At 40.9% G+C, this 14,199-nt stretch overlaps 1 protein-coding gene across 2 annotated transcripts; it reads left to right on the top strand.

The window, feature by feature from the left end:
* Nucleotides 1–2,662: 2,662 nt before the first annotated feature.
* LOC138622908 (uncharacterized) lies at nt 2,663–11,540 on the top strand. Of its 2 annotated transcripts, none has more exons than XM_069702060.1 (5): nt 2,663–3,355; nt 5,953–6,129; nt 7,777–7,986; nt 9,754–9,934; nt 10,475–11,540. In XM_069702060.1, the coding sequence occupies exons 1-5, from the start codon at nt 2,870–2,872 to the stop codon at nt 10,651–10,653; spliced, it is 1,233 nt and encodes a 410-aa protein (XP_069558161.1). In that variant the 5' UTR covers nt 2,663–2,869; the 3' UTR covers nt 10,654–11,540. The 2 variants fall into 2 exon arrangements, with proteins under 2 accessions (XP_069558161.1, XP_069558160.1); XM_069702059.1 differs by having other exon boundaries at nt 2,665–3,355; nt 9,754–9,967.
* Nucleotides 11,541–14,199: the final 2,659 nt, after the last annotated feature.

The following is a 14,199-nucleotide window of genomic DNA, read 5'->3' as shown; positions in this document are numbered from 1 at the left end:
AAAAAAATTGTTGAATTAATATTCAAAGTTAAAGAAAACCAGATTGTTAAAATATCCAGTGGACAAGTAGAATACTTGAACCAACACTGCAACATTTATGTAGTCATGTTTGGTGAGAAAAACGTTGGTGTTAGTCAGGCAGATGCCGAATTGATCAGCCCAAAACACATGCAGACACAGTGGACGGTAAGAGAAACATGTTTGGTTTGTAGAACAAGCACAAAGCACAGTGGGGGAGAGATTGTGCAGGACGGCTGCGAAGGCTGAGCATAAAAACAATTGCTTACTGAAGGGAACATATTAGATTCATAGCTAACATGTTGGACTTCCCCGTTCCTATCGTTGATAAATTGTGCAGCAGCTCTGTCACTGTCCTTTGTGAAATGTTCTTCGTGGCATCAAAACACGATGCTCTGATTTATGTTAAGTCATTGTTTCTTGATCATCCTCCTCATTTCACTTTAATCCATTCAAATATTCAAAAGACTGCAAACTAATAGGTGGCCTCATCCCATTCTCATGGCGGTGACCCTGTGTGGGGAGATGGTGATTTAATGCTGCCTGAATTCCCTGACAACAATGAGGGTTTGTATTCTTTATGTGGGGGACTAACTTGTTTATTGTCTAATGACCTCAGATCTATGTGCAGCCCCATTACTGGCTCCAAGATGTGGGAAAGCTGTTAAAAAAATAAATAATTTTTTTTTTTTTAATCTGGAGCCCATTTGTTCAGGCATAGAACTGTTAGAGTAGGACGTGTGAGGCATTCACTCAGTCCCATTAACACATTCAAATCCCCATGGCTTCGTGGAAGGATTATCTCCATCGCCCCTGTGTAACTGCATATATTAGCATGCTAATGTACAAATCAAAGCAATAATGTTGTTTAGATGCTTAATCATTTTCTACTTTATTATTTTCATGGTACATTGTGGTAGGAAGTACTTATGCTATGGTGAGATACTACACTCATTTTAATTAAAAATCAATTTCATGAATGCCGTATGTTCAGGGAACATTTGACATTTGTAATATAGTTTACATGGCAAATCATCTTTACCCATCTGTTTTTTCATGTTATTCTGCATCATTAATGTGTAATTAGGGAATATTTCAGTTTATCATTTCATCTCCAGGTGACCACTCTCCTTTCATTACCTTGTAGCCCTGGAAGGGCCATGTCTGTGCTTGCCTACCAGCTTACAGGTTTCAACTGTAATTACAGCTTCATTTCTCTTTTCATCTGGACTGACTGGACTATGATCGTTGCCAGGCACCTGACTAGAGGTGGGAACCAATTACCGGTGGAGGTATAGTGTGTCACTGTCACACCAATATGTCTCTCTCTGTGTTTGTCTTCTGTCTTTCTCCCTTCTCCCCTTTCTCTCTGGATCTTTGGCAAAATCTGGAGTCACTTAAGTGAAGTGATGTAATCACCGCCTTCCATGTGTTCATTTTATTAGCTGGGCTCAAAAGGGGCTTAAAGGTCAGAGCATTTGTTAAAATGTTAAAGTATACGATGAATGGGATGTGTTGGAGTCACTCAGGGAACAAAAGTGATGCAGTATTTGGATGAGAGATGATAATGCTGTCAAACCGTAATAAATATCAATTTGTTTATTCACTTTTTTTGTTTGTCATTTCTTAATGAGTTTATATGAACCATGTCAACCTGGTTTGGACAGATCTCTTGTCCATCATATTTCATTTCAGTTCTGCTGCTTTCAATGTGCCATCATACATCCATTTTCAGAAGCAGCGCCACCGAAAGGCATCTTTTCTTCCAAATTCTCCTCTAAGGAGCCATTACCATGGTGAAATATCTTCATAGCCAGCGCTTAGTTCACAGGAGATAAAGGAAAAGGAAAGAATTGGAGGCCCACAACATTACATGTAGACAGCGACTGCTATGGTTCTTTAAACTGATCAAATAAAAAGGAAATACGACATGGCCCAGAGGTATACAGGAGAGATTAGAAGGCATGTTGAGCTTCCTACGATACAGTACACTAGTATCTCCTCTAAAATTGATATTTTTTCTTAATTGCCTGCAACATTTGACTGACACAGTTGACTCTCATCATTCAATCAAATATGTCACCACCTTTGTAACTTGTCTTCCCTCCCTGAATGGAACATTAATGTTGGAAGATAGCAGTAGGCGTCTGTTCACGTTGTCATCAGTCCTCTGGGGTTATTTGCTGCTGCAGACTGCATGGCCTTGTGTGTGTTTGTGTGTGTGTGTGTGTGTGTGTGTGTGTGTGTGTGTGTGTGTGTGTGTGTGTGTGTGTGTGTGTGTGTGTGTGTGTGTGTGTGTGTGTTGAAAGAGAGAGAGAGAGAATCGCCCCCTCTTGTTTTAGCAACAGTAAATCAATAATTTCTCAGAGTAAAACCAAAGCATGCTGTCCAGCCCCTGCGGTTTACTCTTCAGCATCTCTTGGGTTTTGGGAGAGGACACTCACATGCCCACGGCGAGTTTTCCAACGACTTTATGAAGTCATAGCACTTTCAGAAATGTGACTGATTTTTAGACATATAAAAGCTGCTGATACGTTTTAAACTGCTCATGTTGTGCTGACGCTCTCTGGACACACACCTCACTCCAGGCTAGAGGGGGAGAGAGAGAGAGAGAGAGAGAGAGAGAGAGAGAGAGAGAGAGAGAGAGAGAGAGAGAGAGGGCATGCTGCAAAGACTCAAGTATCAGCTGAGGGAGCGGAGAGGATGCATGTGGCAAGTCGCAGCTGCTCAGGCTGTGGGCATGGATGCAAAGCCCGCTTCTCTCTTATCGTGAATACAGAGGATGACAGGACGAGCTGCTCATTAGCAGGAGAGGATCCAGCTCGGCACACCGACACATTCCCTTCGCGGTATGGACGGGTTGCAGGCAGAAAATAGCGGAGTTGGTGGCATCGGGGAAAACGCGGAGGAAAAGTATCGGGGACTCGCCTATGACACTGCTCTGAGCACTTTGGTGGCGGTGGCCCTGTACGTCGTGGTGAAAGTGAGCCTGGACGGCTTCAGACAGTGGCGGGCCAGAATCTCGGTGCTCATCGTGGGTTCGGGACCTGTGGGGCTGACGGCCGCGCTGGTCGCTGTCCGCTCCGGGAAGGTGCTGAAACTGACCGTGCTGGATGAGAGGTACCGGACCGCCCTGCTCTGCCGACCCCAGCAGATCGCCCTGGATCCCCGCAGCGTGAAGTTCCTGCTGGGACTCGGGGTGGACTTTGATAACATGGAGGGCTGCTGGCACAACGAGCATTTCTTCACCAGAATAGGCGTGTTTCAGGAGTATTTGCTGAGCATCCTGGAACAGAAGAAACGGAGGGTGGACGTCAAAGTACAGCTGGGTACCAAGGTATACCCTTTTTGTTTTTACTGATTTCAAGTTATAGTTTGACAAACCATTATGGATCTTATGGTCTCCCTGTGTAACAAATTTACAGTACAGCACCATCAGGATTTTCACAGTCTGTAATGGACAGATAGATTTAGACTCCTAATAATCCTCCTGTGAGGATATATTTAAACCACACCTTATATAACTTAAATCTGTTGTATAAATCTTTGTTTACATAAAGCCTATCTAGAATACAGCCTCCCAAGAATCACACTATCTCATGTTGGGATGATTGTATACCTTTATAGGCTGTCAAAACCCAATCCTCCCAAAGTGACAGTGGTAAAAAAAAAAAGACTTTGGTGTGAGCCTACTCTCCAGCAGGCGTCTGAAAATTATAAGCAGTGATGGTGACAGAAATGTTTGTCCCTTTGTCCAGTCAGAAGGCTCAGTCTTCTCAGGCTCTTGAGTGAACCTGAGCGGTGATATTGTAGCCTCATGATTCTTTTTGTTTTTCCAGACCCATTTGCTCAAAGCACCCTGAAACATTGGGAACTTATTTTTCTCACTAAACACAATTGTATTCATTGGTAATTGTTCGTTATTTCGGAGCTGTCATCCTTACATTTGACTTTCTGTCAGTCAATTTGCTCATTCACACCACAGATAATGCAGTAAATTCTCCCAAAGCTTCTCCTCACGCAACATTGTGTAATGTCAGACTGAATGCTGCTCCTCAATTGAAATAACCTGTTATGTAAGATGACTTCAAACCTGGGGAGAATCCCTTCTGCAGTTTTTAGGCCAGTAGAAAGTAAATGACAGAATTATAGTAAACAAATTCCCATCAAAACATGCAGCATTATAGCATCAAAAATAAAAATGGATTTCAAAACGCAATCCTATTTGGATTGCAACGGATTTATTTACAGATTTCTACTCGGATTAACAAGAGCATCTCCAAGCCAAATGCATATTAACTGAAATTTGTGTCTGGCACTTGATTTTATGACACAACATCAAAAACACCACACATTTTAATCAGTGCACAATGATTAAATAACAAATGCTATCCGTGTTAAATTAAATAATTTAAACTAATTTACATAGCTATGAATTTGTATTTTATACCAGCCCATCCACCCTCTATGACACAAAATAACCTACTAACACAAAAACTGCACACTAGTTTCTGAAAGAGAGGCTGCCAGTGCCCAGGGAGGGCAAACAATGATTAAATGTTCAGTGAATATTTGTGTCATGGCTGGAAACTAGAGCCTAGACTTTATTACTGCTCCAGTAAGACTGAGTGTCACTGTAGGTGTTTTGACAGTTTCCATTTTGAAGTTTTTCTTTCCTACTTCTCATCAAACAAGAGTAAACTTAATTAAATCTCTTAGACTGTGTATTAGTTGATGTTCCTTGCTGGTTTTGGCCAGCAGCTCTTCCCTGCTAGCTTTTGTCCTCCCTGCTATCCAGTGACTCACCAACCTTAGGAAGATGGAAGACAATGTCAACAGGGTCTTTGATCATAACAAACTTCAGTTTAATTTAGAGTCACTGCCAAGTTTGCTATTTCTTCTTGATTAGGCAGGACAGCGTGTTTGATGACCAGCTATTTTTAACCTGTCAAGTCTGTCAATGCTTCAAAGGTCTGGAATTGCAAAATGGGTCTTTTAAATCACCTGTTCTCCATAATCTGTATGGACTAAACATAGATCTTTCAGGCTTTGAGCCATTACAGCCCTTGTACAGCTCCTTTGTTCTTTCCTTCAGTCTGTCAGTCTGTCCCCAGCTTGCTTTGGCCTGCTCTTTGTTCTCCTGTGAACACACAAGTAGCTAGTGTTTTACTGAGCTGCGGCCATACACTGGCATAATAATAAATCTCTCCGAGACAAGCTACTAAAACAAGCAAAACTTGTGGAGCCCACAGGTGGTGGAGAAAGAAGTCAAGTCTGTTGGCCAGATAAAAGTTGCAATTTAATTGAATCTCCAGATGAATCAGCAGATTTAAGTGAGTTAAATTAAATAAAAATGTAAAAAATGTAATATTTTCAGAAAGTTTAAATATTGATATTGTCATCTGTAGATCTTTAACAATTGACTTGATGAAGATTTCTGTCTGTTCTGTATTCATGAAGTAATTTTTTCTATCAAAAAGTCAAATATTATCTTGTTACCAGTGCCCACTTGTGAGAATTTGATGCTTCTCTTTCTCATACTTGACAGTAAGCTGGATCCCTTGAGGTTGTCTACTGAGAGGCTTAACTAGCTTTTTAAATTGTAACAGGCCATATTCTGTATTTAAGAAGGTAGTTAGCTATCAAATGATAAATAGGTAAGAAAATAACCAGCAGATTAATTAATAATAAAAAATAGCTATCAGTTGCAGTCCTAGTAACCTGTAAAAGGCCTAACCAGGCTATATCAATGACATAGAAACACTTAATGTTGCATAATAATTAACATTTTTGGAGACTCTTAATGTCTTGCAAGTTAACTGCTTTACAGAATACTTATACACAACTTCAATGAAGTAAAAAAATGCTTGCTATCCTCATCCCCATGCCAAATTAGCTGTAAACTCCAATATTTACTTCTTCTTGTTGTTGTAGTTCACAGAGGATTACCTGCGGCGGATTCCACACAACAACTGGCCACGTGTGATTGTGGTGGCTGACGGTTCATGCGGCGACTCCTGCTCTGTTTTGGGGATCAGCTCTGACTACACCGTGGAGTCCTGCCATGCCTATGGAGCTAATGCCACTATAGAGAGATTGGACCAGAGACAGGTACATGCACGCACGCACGCATGCGTGCACGCACACACGCACACACACAATCTGTATAAGCTTACGCAAACACTGAACGATGCGTTTTCTCATGAGTGCACACTGAGACAGTAATAACCAACAGGTTGCTGTTTGTATAAAGAATGAAGGCAGTGGAAGCATATTATAGTGAACGTCAATTTGGTCCTTCTAATGTGTGATCTGAGCAAACAAGTGCTGTGGACCTACCAATAACAGCTAACCACAATATCTGACTCATAAACAGCCAGATTTCAGCAGACTGTTGGATCTCGTCAACACCAACACTGGCCCTATTTTGATTGACTCGTTGAATTTGATAAGGGCAGCTGTTGAGGCAGGTGATGATGACGACAAAGCTTTTGATTCATTACGCCCCACTGGACAGAGTCATAATCTGCTCCCTGCTAGGTGAATATGAATTAAGATATCAAAACATCAGCTGCAATGTTTTTCGCACAGTACACCAAAGGTTTTTTTCATTACGTAAGCAGATGGTTCCTTGAATGATGACTCAGTGATGCTACCATGAGACTCACAAATGGCTGAACAGATAAATATGTAACACTTCCACACAGTAATCATCTCTAAAAATGCCCTAAAATCAATTTGAATAATTATTTCTTTGGCATTCTTTTTTTTTTTAATGTAATCTGCAGATAAAGATATATAAAAAAAAATTAAAAAAAAGACAATATGATTATAAATGTGTAATATGCAAGGAAGAGGTATTGTTCAGACAATCCAACAAGCAAACATCACATTCCTGCTGGTCTACTGAGGTGGAGACAAAATGCAAATTATGTTTAAATCAGTAGTCAGTTCCTGATCCTGCACAGATCACCAGATATTAGTGATTGATGATACTTGTACAATTCATGCAGACTGACTCATATGCATGTAAGGTTGCTCTTTATATGATATCTTATTATAGCTGATCTGCACTAACAACACAGAGGATTAGTTTGAAAGAAGAAATAAACATGTAGAAGTGAAAAGCTTCCAGGGTAATATCTGACTAATATCTGAATACAAGCATATCCGCCCTTCCTGTTTTATATCACCATGTCCATTCATATCACGTTCTCTTTAGTGGCTGCGTGGCTGCCTTTTATTGGCTGATTTTTTTTCTCCGGCTGTTTCCTGTAGTGATTGAATTTACCTCTCAGGATATGACCTGGTCGTCCCTACTGTCCCTTTCTATCGCCTCCCAGTCGCTGCTCTGCTCCATTCCTATCTCCATTGCTTGCCTTAAATGCTGTTTGATTGCTCTTGGCTGTTTTATGTCATTGAAAAGAAAATTGATCAATTCTGCCTTGAGGGAAAATGGGGAGTAACTGCCAGATTGAACAGCAGAATAAAAATCAAGCTATTCTTAATCTCCACTCGAGTGACAACAGCCCTACAGGCAGAGATGTTGTACATAATAGGTAATGTCCTGTGTCTTTCCTCGACATGCACATCATAGTGTGCATACATGTTAAGAACTAGACTTGCTAAGCAGATATATTGTGAATGTCCAAATTATTATATCAAATATAACATTAATTGTTATTACTGGTCCTTACACATGTTATTCTACCTGAAATGATTTGAACTTGGCGTGCTTTATGTCTCTTTTAATTTCAGGTGCCCACTCCTGAAATCCGTGCCCACAGCCTCTACTTCGACCTGTCTGCTTATGGAGTGGAGGCCCTGCGAGAGCACCGAAACCCAACAGCCAAGGCTGGCTTCCACCTGAAGATCTATGGCACCTTCAGAAACCGCTACATGGCCCTTGTCTGCTCTGCCTCTGACACCAAGATGGTTCGCTTCCTCAGGCACACAGCAAACTCCTCTGTAAGAAACTGGTTCCATTCTGGTTCAAATCTGCTCCAGAGCTTTGTTTATTGTTCGCTGTTATGTTAGTGGACTCCAGGTGTGAAGAATATGCAGCTGTATTCCCATATTAATGCAGAGGGCAGATCAATTATTAACTCTGGCCACAGTGGAGGACTGCCTTGCCTGTCTACTTATTTCTCACCTTTCATTCTGCAAATAGCCTTTTATGCACTATTATTTGAATCCATTAGGGTGTGTGTGTGTGTGTGTGTGTGTGTGTGTGTGTGTGTGTGTGTGTGTGTGTGTGTGTGTGTGTGTGTGTGTGTGTGTGTGTGTGTGTGTGTGTGTGTGTGTGTGTGTGTGTTTGTGGGCATAAGTGCTTGTGCGAGAGTGATTATGTCTGTGGACGTACTTGAGTGTCCGTGAGCCAGAAAGAGCATGAGAAGAAGAAATGGGGAAAGAGGGCAAGGACAAAGTAGAACTCTCACATTTGTGTGTGGGTGTGTATGTGTGTGTGTGTAGAGAGGCCATCTGTAATCTGCTGTTACACATCAGTGAATAAATGGAGGACAGAAATTTTCGTTCCTGCACTCAACAGCAGTCTGTGAGTACTGTTACAACAACTTCTCAGTTGGTATTTTACTTAAAGTCTCTAGGTTTTCATGTCAAGGACCATTTTGATCATGCAGCAACAGCATGTAGTGTAGTGCACACAGGTACGTAGCAAGACCATCCTTGGGGCTCTTGTTGCTATGTGGGTGGCCATTCAAATGCACTGTTACTTGGTAACAGTTGACTGTGCAAGCATGGGTCAAAGAAGAGGAGAGTTGAGCAGAAAGAAAACAGAGAGCGTGAAAGGCTTGTCACTCAATACCCACAGTTGTGTAGAATTGATGCAACGGCATAGCAATCAGTGGACAAATTCCTTCTACACTTTTCACGTGTCTATATAGATTTTCTTTTATGAGTCACCTCAGTTTACAAAAGGTACAGTTTCTCTGGAGGAAAAGAGGCAATAAAATCTTTTATTTTGAAAGCGGGACATTGTCTTAAAGTATCACAAGCCCATTAAAAGTCAATGGTGGAATTAGGGCAACAACTAATGATTATGGTGTCGTCTATAAAATGTCAAACAAAACAAAACTGAAATGTGGCAAGCACAATTTCTCAGAGCTCCAAGATGCGCTCTTGTTTTGTTGAATGAACAGTTCAAAACCAAACGATAAATAATTCATACCATATGTGACAAAATTAAGCATTTAATAAACTGAAGTTTTACTTGACTTAACCCATTCATTTCTATATCACAATCGTTCATTTTCTATCAACACATCTATTAATTAAATCAAGTTGGAATCAGTCACCATACATCTCTTAATAAGTCATATCAGTGTTAATATAAAAATGATATATATGTTCCTCAATAGGATCAATGCTTGTAAGTATATTTCCAGTCGTTAATCTTAACACAATTCTTGACAATTTTGCAGATTTTCATTGTAAACTCATTACATGTATTTTGTACATCCAATTATATTATTACATTTCTTAATATTCTCAAAATTTTGAGGGCAGGTTTTTTTTTTTTTACCACCCCAGATGCTCTGCAGTCCAGTCATGATCCAGAATGTTTTTTTTGGTGTTTTTTTTATATAGCTTCACTCTTTTTCCTTTTTGCTAAAAAGTAAAGCCACATTCTAAACTCAGGTGCTTCTGCGGTGCCTCTTAGTTCTATTGTGAATCCATGTTTGACATAATAAACTTTTCCTCTGTTTTGTTGTCCAGATCATGAAGAACATTTTCCACCAGTCCTTCAATGCCTACAAGACAGACATAGAGCCTCGTCTCAATGATGTGACGCTCCACCACATGCAGTGCAGCCGCCGCCTCTTTGAGATTCAGTTGTCACACAGATGCATCAGCGCTGCTTACATAGAGGGGGACAATGTGGCGGTCACCGTGGAGGGTGAGGCAGCACGCGTCCTCAATTTTGACACAGGTACATGTCTATGAAACACCAGTCATTGTGTTGCCAAAAATAGGAAGGATACGTGCCAATATGTGCCACCTCCTTTATTCTTAAGTTATGCTGAAGGTGAGACATAACATCAAAGATCACTATTAGCAGAATAAAGAGGGCTTCAAACCAAGGAGACATTTAAAGAGAGCAAGATGGGAAGAAAGACAGATGCAAGGAAAGGATAAGTTCTTTTTTTTTTATGCGTCCATAAAATGTGTTGATAGATGTGTGACTCATTACTGCACTCAGCGGCCCTTCAGCTGACGCTTATTTGGTTTTGTCTCAATGCCGCTCAATGTGTATTTGTGTACCACTGTGTTCTTTTCTTTTAGACCATAACTATGCCTCCAAGGCAACAGTTTAGTATTTGTGTGCAAAATGAAGTCTTCTTATCCTAAATGTGTGCATAAATGAGATTTTATTGGACGCACGTTCTTTTCTTTTCCTTTCCTTTCCTTTCCTCTCCTCTCCTCTCCTCACCCCCAGGTTGTGGTGTAAATCTAGGTATGCGAGGTCTGGAGTCAATGGGGACGTTCATTTACCGGACAGCCACGGCTGTGGACCAGAATGAAATTCTAGAGGCACTGTCAGCTAAGATGCAGCACTCCAGGCAGGTGGCTGAGACCTTCAAGCAGACAGGTCTGGCTGAGTCAATGTATGAATGAAACCAGAGGAGGACTTGGTAAATGCATAATGCCACCTAGTGGAAAGCGGTGGTGGATTATTCAGTGGGTGTTTGCAAAGAATCATTAGTCTGAAGCAGAAATGGACCGCTAATGTTTGCACACCAAACTGAGCTGAATGAGCGTCAACAGATGGATAATGAATGTAAACATGTATCCATAGGTCTTTGTGACATACAGATCTAATGGGTGTAGTGAGAATAACCAGGGCCAAATCTTTCTGATTTTCAGAAAAAGTGATATATACCTCTCAGTTTGAAAAAAACAAAACATATATTAATCCACTGAAGTAGAGTATTCAGGGGAGAGGAGTCTAGTTTCAAGAGTTGGAACAGAATTTGGGAATACTCTGTAACCCAGAATCATTTCCATCTCCCATATCTTCCCTTAATTAAGGAAACAGTTGACTCCATTTTCCAAAATATATAATAGCTGATTATGTTCAATGGCATGCCACATGTGTTGGTAGAGAAAAACAGAGTATGGCATAGCATCATCAGCTTGAACTGAGAAATGTAGAAAACTATTATTGCCCATGCTTTAACGAAGACTACACATGCAGAATCCGATGACGTGAGGCAGCAGCTGCTCCAAAGTGTTATTATCAAGCCTTTTGTCTGTGTGTTCGTCTCATGATGTGGTGATAATTATGGTGATGACGTTCTTAAGTATTTACTAAAGTGGCCTATTTTTGTCAGCTGCCTTGTAAATGAGTTAATTGACATATTTCAAAAATGCAGGTTACTGCAACGATATTATGTGCCAGCTATATTGTTACAAATTTACAGTATTTGGCTGGTTTCCTTCTTTTATTTTGGTTCAGGTGATCTGATCCTATTGAAGTGCCAATAAAGATGCTGACACACTGATTTGGCAAGAGTGATGAGGATGTTGTTTACTTTGAACTGTTTCATTTGTTTATCAGAGATTAACATTAATTAAAATCCTTCTCATTGCACACATGGCCTTTAGTGACCAGGCTCCATCATATCTAATCAACCTCATGTATCATCCTAATAGAGCACTTTGCTCTCAGAGTGGAGGCTAGAATGGAACGCAAAACTTTCAGTTCCAGGTTCCTTTTCTGTAGAACTAGCTCCCAGTGTGGTTTTGGGAGGCACACACTATCTCTCCTTTAAAATTAGGCTTAAAATGTTCTTACTTGATAGGTGGTACAGTTAAGTCAGGCTCAGGCGTCCCTTAGTTATGCTGCTATAAATCTAGGCTGCAGGGGACCTTCGATGATGATGCTTTGAGACTACATTTTTATTTTTCTATTTTTACTATGTTCCATATTATTTTTACACTGTAAATTAAATTGAAGCGAATTCATTAAAATGCAATTCAATGAAGACTAAAAACAACCAATAATTTCGATTCAGGTTTTAAAAATAAGGGCTCTAAAGAAATCCAAAAGTGTATTTGGATATAGAGATATTGTTTTCATCTCTGTCTCTAAACTGAGCAGTATGCACAAGTGTTGTCAGCATGGTTTCAATATGAAGCAGTAGTTTACTGCTCTCTAGTGGTGTAGCCTGTTGTTTGCATCTGCTCAGTCTCAAACTTGAATTCTTTTGAGTCAAGTTTTTGTAAGTGAAATGATTTGTTTTAATGTAATAATAAAGCGAGTCGGTCCCTCGAAGATAACTTAATTGATAACGGTAACTCACAGTTGGGGACAGAATACCTACCTCCAGGACTTAAGAGGAATAAGGTTAGTAATATTATTGCTCATCTTTAAGCAATTTCTTCTCAGTTTCTCAGGCACAATAATTCCACAGTTCTACTCATACGACTTGTGCTACAGTTGCATTGCTTGATTGCATCAAGCGATTTCTTGAAGTTACAGATAATCAAAATGTGTTGAAGCATTTTTGAAATTCTTTTGACACTATTTTTTTTTAACTACCATCTTCATACTGTAAACACATCCAGTGCATTCAGAGTGACAAGTCTTGTCTTGTCTTGATAAAGCTAACATGGCTACATCAAAAAGACAATAAAGGAGGGGGGGGGGGGGTTGAGTTTCTGATAGTCATTGTTGCCTCACTTCTATGTTGCATTTAAAAAAAAAATTCTGAATGTGAGGATTCTAGAAGAATTTAAACAAAAACTTACACAACATACAGACTCCAAGCAAACAAACGTGCTTGTGGAGAGAGAGGTTTAGAGAGGTGAGGGAAACGCAGATGGAGAACGGAGAAAGGAACGCTGTGTAAGAACAATAACATTTGGAGCAGAGGAGGTGCGAGGAGGCTGAGCTTTGTCTTGGAAGAAGAGTGGATAAAGAGGCCAGCTTCAAGGGCCTGACCTGTGAGCTGAAGGGACAGGAGCAGAACAAAATTAAATCTGTGCTCTACAACAACTGGGTTGGGAAGCAGAAATCAGACCGTGAAACTGTCAAAGAGGAGCCCCACCCAAATGACTCCAAACACTTGCCTTCAGCCAAAAGAGCAAGCTCCAAGTCTGAAAGTATGTATCTCACTTGTATCCATCTGTTTCAAATAAGTATTTGATACGATGCATTTCTGTATACTAATCATCTTTTCTTGAACTAAAAACAGCAGCCACTCTAAAATCCACTGAAAAACTAAAGACAAAAGAGTAGGCCTTCCCCAAAGTGAGAGCCAGGAGCCAGTTGTTTAAACAATTTGACTGCCGCACTACAATGTCCAAAGACAGCATCTTTAGTAAATCCATTTCCAAAATGTCCAGAGAAAGAAACATTCTGGAAGTAAAAGAAAAAGAAAAGAAAGAAGGAAACGAAAGAAAGACTTGAGGAGGAGAGCAGGGCAAATGAGCAAAAAGCCAAGGAGAAACACAAAGAAGACCAATTGAGGAAGGAGAGGCTTCATTTGGATGTGCAAATCCAAATAAATATGACCTTGTAATGCGAGTCATTAACATGCATTGACCAGAAAACAAACAAACAACACTTCATCACTGGCCAAGGAAGCCCAGCAGCGCCTCTACTTCCTCCGCAAATTAAAGAGAGCAGGAGCCCCGGCACCTATCATGTGCTTCTTCTACCGAGGTACCATTGAGAGCTGCATCACTGTGTGGTACGGGAGCTGCACCGCCTCCAACCACAAGACCCTGCAGCGCATAGTGAAGGCAGCTGGTAGGATCATTGGTTCCGCACTCCCCTCCCTCCGGGACATCTACAACACCCGCCTTACCCGCACAGCAGTCAGCATCGTGAGAGACTCAACCCGTCCCTCACACAGCCTCTTCAGCCTCCTGCCTTCTGGGAGGACTTTATTAATCCCCGAGGGGAAATTTCTTTACTACAGCAGGGGGGCTCTCACCAGCAGGCTGCCACTAGCCTAACCGTGAGGTGCATGTTTTTGGATGATGGGAGGAAGCCGGAGAACCCGGAGAGAACCCACGCAAGCACAGGGAGCTCCTCCACTGAGGAACAGCTTCGCCCATGAGGCTGTCAGGACACTGAACTCTCTCCCCCTTGCACCATAAAGTCTGAACTTTTGCACTATGGACCCGTATTTCAGAATCAGAATCGGCTTTATT

The sequence above is a fragment of the Brachyistius frenatus genome, unplaced genomic scaffold, assembly GCF_029030835.1.
Source record: "Brachyistius frenatus isolate BFR_SWC_R1_liver_20210118 unplaced genomic scaffold, ASM2903083v1 Contig_39, whole genome shotgun sequence".
NCBI classification, from domain to species: domain Eukaryota; kingdom Metazoa; phylum Chordata; class Actinopteri; family Embiotocidae; genus Brachyistius; species Brachyistius frenatus.
This window is presented reverse-complemented; position numbering and strand designations above follow the sequence as displayed.

Bases quoted from the DNA above. Each gene is read 5' to 3' on its own strand.
- LOC138622908 (XM_069702059.1), top strand. From the start codon at position 2,870: ATGGACGGGTTGCAGGCAGAAAATAGCGGAGTTGGTGGCATCGGGGAA. The intron at 3,356-5,952 runs GTATACCCTTTT...TTGTTGTTGTAG, and splicing joins AAGTACAGCTGGGTACCAAG to TTCACAGAGGATTACCTGCG. The intron at 9,968-10,474 runs GTACATGTCTAT...CCTCACCCCCAG, and splicing joins CGTCCTCAATTTTGACACAG to GTTGTGGTGTAAATCTAGGT.